The 5,522-nt window shown below is 56.0% G+C and overlaps 1 protein-coding gene across 1 annotated transcript in view; it reads left to right on the forward strand.

Annotated features, from left to right (window-relative positions):
* The window catches only part of Rfx5 (regulatory factor X5), a 5,275-nt gene extending 54 nt beyond the window's left edge, over nucleotides 1-5,221 (forward strand). Inside the window, exons 1-10 of the mRNA XM_051157682.1 lie at nucleotides 1-90; nucleotides 809-940; nucleotides 1,117-1,150; nucleotides 1,461-1,543; nucleotides 1,787-1,906; nucleotides 2,095-2,214; nucleotides 2,319-2,400; nucleotides 2,671-2,872; nucleotides 3,430-3,530; nucleotides 3,945-5,221. The exon at nucleotides 1-90 is cut by the window's left edge and continues 54 nt beyond it. Coding sequence (XP_051013639.1) covers nucleotides 828-940; nucleotides 1,117-1,150; nucleotides 1,461-1,543; nucleotides 1,787-1,906; nucleotides 2,095-2,214; nucleotides 2,319-2,400; nucleotides 2,671-2,872; nucleotides 3,430-3,530; nucleotides 3,945-5,069 — 1,980 coding nt within the window. The 5' untranslated portion in view covers nucleotides 1-90; nucleotides 809-827 and the 3' untranslated portion in view covers nucleotides 5,070-5,221. The remainder of the gene's footprint in view (nucleotides 91-808; nucleotides 941-1,116; nucleotides 1,151-1,460; nucleotides 1,544-1,786; nucleotides 1,907-2,094; nucleotides 2,215-2,318; nucleotides 2,401-2,670; nucleotides 2,873-3,429; nucleotides 3,531-3,944) is intronic.
* Nucleotides 5,222-5,522: the final 301 nt, after the last annotated feature.

Raw genomic sequence — 5,522 nt, forward strand, 5'->3', positions numbered from 1 at the left:
GGGCTGGGCCGGAGCGGAGGTAGCCGCCGGGTAGTTTCTCTTTCTGTCTTAACCTATGTAATGTCCGCGTTGGAAGGCGACGGCTCCGAGGTAGGACGGGTGGCGGGGCCGGCTCCCCGCCGCCCCTCACCCGGGTGCACGTGCCCGAGCCTGGCGCCCGGCTCCCCGCAGGCTCGGAGACTGGAGCCCCCAGGGGCCGGCACCTGGGGATGGGGTGGAGGGGAGTGGGGGCGCCTCGGGGTGGGATGTCGTGGGAGATGACGTAGGGTCCGCGCCGCGGCGAGGGGGGCGGAGGGGCAGCCGTGGCGAGACTCAGTAATGGGAACTTGGGCCCAGTTTTGTTTTTGTTTTGTTTAAACCTGGAAGGACCGAGTATGTTCGGATCCTTTCCCACCTCCCAGGCAAAACCAATGGCGAGGAGTCTATTAGAAAATCAGAGAACTTTGACTTGTCCTTATGGGGTGTGTTTTGGGGGGGAGGGGTGCAGTACTGGGATAAATTATAGGATTTTATTTTTCCCTTTTAACCTGGATTGCTCCACCTCTATCTCTTCCTGTAACAGTTTTTCAGATTTGGGGCACTTCAAAAGGTGGGACAAATAGAATGGAGATGTCAGAGATCTCTTTGGGTATAGAAGGGCCTGACAGAGTAACAGAATAATTCTAATTTTAGACAAGGCAAGCGGCGAGGAAACCCACTGGGGGAAGCTCGGCCTCCGTATTGCTGGGGAGGCAGGAGGACTGCTCTGGCGCCTCGAGGGGGAAGGAGCCTGGTGGCAGTGAAATCCTTATAACTTGTCTTCACTCAGTTTTTTCCCTCATGCTGGAATGGCAGAAGATAAGCCTGATGCTAAGAGCCCCAAGCCTGGGGCGAGGCCCCAAGGGGGTGCTGAGGCCGGGGAGCCTACCACTCTTCTTCAGAGGCTCCGAGGTACCATTTCGTAAGTAACTGTCTCCAAACCCGGTTCCAGACCCAGCTGTAGACCCTTTACCCCTTCAGGCAGGTGTGGTCAGAGCAGTCTGCGCTCCGCCAGCTGCTGGGTCCCTCTTCTGTCTCTAGCAATCAGACAGAGAGATGGGGAAACCTTGTGACCGCTGGCTCTCTCTCTCTCCACAGCAAGGCCGTGCAGAACAAAGTAGAGGTGATTCTGGTAAGTGCTCGTGATGGAAGAGGGCAGTACAGAGGTGGCCCTGGCTAGGGATGAGGGTGATGGTTTGTGTGGGAGAGGCAGTTGCTGCCCACCTTTGAGCACCATATTGGGTCCTTCTGGGGCCCAGTCTCCTCCCCGCTTCCCCGTGTCTCTCCCTCCGTGGCACCCCATAAGGCCCCCTGCCCAGTGAGCACACCCAAGCTCAGGTGGTTTCCTACGTCCCTTTTCATCCTGAATCCTGACTTAGAGTGAGCTGGGCTTTATGGTCACGAGCAGGTCACTCACTGGCCTCTGCTCCCTTCCGCCTCAGCAAGAAGTCCAGAAGCTGTCAGACAGCGACAAGCTGTACCTTTACCTCCAGCTGCCTTCGGGGCCCAGCGCCGGAGACAAAAGGTACTTCGGGGTAGTGTTTTAGACGTCACGGGTTCTGACTGGAATGAGTCAAAAATAGGAGATGGGCTACACAGAGAAACCCTGTCTCAAAAAAAAAAAAAAAAAAAAAAAAAAGGAGATGCATAGCTGATGTCCTTTATCAAGAAGAACGTGGGAGGCTTAGCAGGGAAGGGTGGATTTGGGCCGAGCTGATTCCATCCAGCACCGCTGAAGTAATGCCTGCCCCTTTGACTGGTCTCGCAGCTCCGAGCCGAGCATACTGAGCAATGAGGAGTACATGTATGCCTATAGGTGGATACGCAACCACCTGGAGGAGCACGTGGACACCTGTCTGCCCAAGCAGAGCGTCTATGACGCTTACCGGTACGTTAGGAAGGCGGGGCCTGGGTGAGAGGGCGCAGTGTAGACATTACCCCTCAAGTTCCTCCCGCCTTGCTAGAGTGTCACCTCGTGTAGGGTTCCCGCACTTAAGGGGCCCCTAGGAACCCTCTGAGCCCACCAGTAGCCTTCTGTGAGTATTTTCTCTTCCTATCTACCCTCCCCTCACTCAGAAAGTACTGTGAGAGCCTCGCCTGTTGCCGCCCACTCAGTACGGCCAACTTCGGTAAAATCATCAGAGAGATCTTCCCGGACATCAAAGCCCGAAGGCTTGGTGGTCGGGGCCAGTCCAAGTATCCTTGACTGAGAGATTGGGACTGGAGCAGAGGTACCGTTCTAGACGTGCCACAGAGGCTTAAAGAGGCCCAGGTTCTGGCTGCTCCTTAACTTCCACCAGATACTGCTACAGCGGCATACGGAGGAAGACTTTGGTGGCTATGCCACCGTTGCCGGGACTTGACTTAAAGGGCTCTGAAAGTGTAAGTCATGCCTCCCCACGGCCCGATCTCCCCCAGGTGGAGCACAGCGATCCGCCTGCCTCCGCCCGCCCGGCTCCTGAAGGGCTTGTTTTAAAGGCTGGGAAAACTACACTCATTTACATGGGGGTAACCTTCTGCCTTCCCTGTGGCGGGAGCACGGGAGGAAGAGAATTTGGGTTTCTGGGTCTGTTCTCGTCCTCAGTCTGGTGCCTGCTCGAGGGACAGGTACATTGTTGGTAGTCTGACTGAGCACGTCTTCCTCCACTCCAGCCAGAAATGGGCCCAGAAGTCACCCCAGCACCTCGGGATGAATTGGTAGAGGCCGCCTGCGCCCTGACTTGTGACTGGGCGGAGCGGATCCTGAAACGGTCCTTCAGTTCCATTGTCCAGGTCGCCCGCTACCTGCTGCAGCAGCATCTCATCTCTGCCCGCTCCGCACATGCTCACGTGCTGAAGGCCGGTGGGCTGGCCGGTGGGTGGACCTGCTCTGTCGTCTGAGAAGTCTAAAGCCTTCAGCCACTTCTTGCTTCCTGCCCCCCCTCCCGCCGCCCCCTGTGGGGTGGGGGGGTTGGGGGTGGACACAGATATTCACTATGTTGCAAATGATGGACTAGAACTCCTGGGCTCAACCAGGCGGCCCCTCAGCACCCCAACACTGTAACACTTCATCCCTAAAGGCCTTCCTGGGTAAAGGCATGCGCCACCAAGTCCAGCTACGGAGCTGCTTGAGATTGCTTTAAACAGGGCGTGGTGGCGCACACCTGTAATCTCAGCACTCGGGAGGCAGAGGCAGGTGGATCTCTGTGAGTTTGAGGCCAGCCTGGTCTACAAAGTGAATCTAGGACAGCCAGGGCTACACAGAGAAACCCTGTCTCAGCAGGGGGTGGGGGCAGTAAGAAGAAAAGCCGTGCTTCAACCCCTTGCCTTCCTGTCTGACCAGGCAGTTAGGCAGTCAGTGTGACTTCGCTGTATCCCTTGGTTTCCTCCCCACCCTTGCTTCACTGCCATCATTTCTGGTCCCTCTTGCAGAAGAGGATGAAAGAGCCCCTCAGGAACGGTCAAGCAAATCCAAGAACGGTGTAGAGAGCCTGGAGGGCGGAGGCCCTAAGAAGCCAGAGAAACCAGCCCAGGTAAGGCAGTCGATGCCTCTGACTTTGCTGCCTAGGGCTTGGGGTGGGGTCTTAGTGTACCCTCTGGTCAGCCAACCCTCCTACTTCTCCGTTTCTGGTGCACCAAGTTATCCCCTTTTCCTCCTGTGCTCAGTCTTTTTTTTTTTTTTTTTTTTTTTTTTTAATCATTAGTTTTTGGTTTATTTATGTGTGTGAATGTTTTGCTTGCATATATGTGTGCACCGTATGCGTGCCTGGTGTGCAAGGGGAGAAGAGGACTTAGATCCCCTGGGACTGTTAGTTACTGTAGGGAGCCACCACGCGGGTACTGGGGACCGGTACCCTCTGCAGGCACAAGCTCTGTCCGCTGAGCCATCTCCCCAGCCCCTGTAGCCACAGCCTTTGTACTTTACTGCGGCTCTGTTTGCATTTTAGCCTCCTAAAGAGCTAGACTCCCGAGCTGAGACTGACCCTCCAGGGCGTGGAGAACGGAAGAAGAGTGTGGTTGACAGTTCAGCTCCGGCAGCCAGTAAGCCACACGTTAATGCCCATGTGGCCCGGCTGCCTGTGCTGCTTCCGAGAACACCACGATCACTCATCACACCCATTCTGGCCTCTAAGCTTTCTTCAAGCACCCTGAAAGTAGCTACGTTGCCTCTGTCCACTAGGGTTGGAGGACCCCAGACAGCTGTGCCCGTCATCAACATGATCTTACCACCTGTTCCTACTTTGTCAGGTGTTGGGCCTGGGCCTGGACTTGGGCCTGGGTTTAGACCAGGGCCTGGACTTGGGTCTGGGCCCGGGCCTGGGCCTGGAGCTGGGCCTGGGCCTGGGCCTGGAGCTGGGCCTGGGCCTGGGCCTGGAGCTGGAGCTGGGTCTGGGCCTGGGGCTGGAGCTGGGGCTGGGGCTGGGCCTGGGAGAGTTCCACCTAGGGCAGTCATTGTGCCTCGAAGCACAGAGAACAGAGAACTAGGCGTAAGTGGTGACCCACGACCCCAAGACAAGGGTGTCAAAAGGACAGCTGAAGTGCCTTTGGGTGAGGCCAGCGGGCAGGACCCACCCGTTAAAGAGGTGAAACATGGTGCAGAGGACACAGTAAGTGAATCGAAAAGGAAGCGGGGACGCCCTCGGAAGAGGCCAGGTGGATGCGGAGAGAGAAATGCTACTCCCGAGAAGCCCGCAGCCATTGTGAACTCGCCACGGTTACTCTGGGAGACATGGGGCTCAAAGAGAGAAAACAACTTAGTTTCAAGATCAGAAAGACTAGGGCCAGTGGGTGGAGCTGAGCAGGAAACCCTGCTTGCTCAGGGTCACGGAGATGGTGCTTTCTCCAAAGGAAAGGGGAGTCTGAGTTCCCAGGAAGCCAAAGAAACAGAAGATAAAATTCCTCCTGTCACCTCAAAAGTGAGTGTTATCAAGGGCAGAATTCAAAAGGAGGCTCTTCAGTGGGTAAAGGGAGAGGCTGATGCTGCAACACAGGCCCACAAAGGGTTAAAGGGTCATATGCTTCAGAGTTACCTAACCCATGAGCATAAGGACCCCAAAGCAACACCCCCCTGATAGAGGGCTAGGTCTGTGGGGGAAAGTGGCCATGTTCCATGAGCTCTGCCTGCCTGCCTGGTGGAGGCCTCTCACTGTGCCTGCTCCTCGCTAACCAGCCTTCCCTAAGGGAGCCCATTGGCCTGGCTTGCATCGTGCCATGCCTCATGGCTGCCTCAATAGCTCGGCTTTAACACAACCTGTCAATTGTCAATCCTTAACGCCTTCCCACCGCCACCCCTGTGCTCTCCTGGGGCAAGTAGGGGTAGGAGAAGTATGCATGTAGGTTAGGAATACCCTAGCTTCTAATCATAGAAAACTCGACTCAAAACTCACTTAAGATAAAGGCAATCTATTGGCTAATGAGGTGGTACCATCAAGAGGCAGTCCTGGCTCCAGGGGAGGCTTGGTCTGATCGCTCGGCACGCTCCTCACTGCTGCAGGGAACACAAAACCACCTGTAGTCTGCACCAC

This window comes from Acomys russatus, chromosome 15, assembly GCF_903995435.1.
Source record: "Acomys russatus chromosome 15, mAcoRus1.1, whole genome shotgun sequence".
Classification (NCBI taxonomy): Eukaryota; Metazoa; Chordata; class Mammalia; order Rodentia; family Muridae; genus Acomys; species Acomys russatus.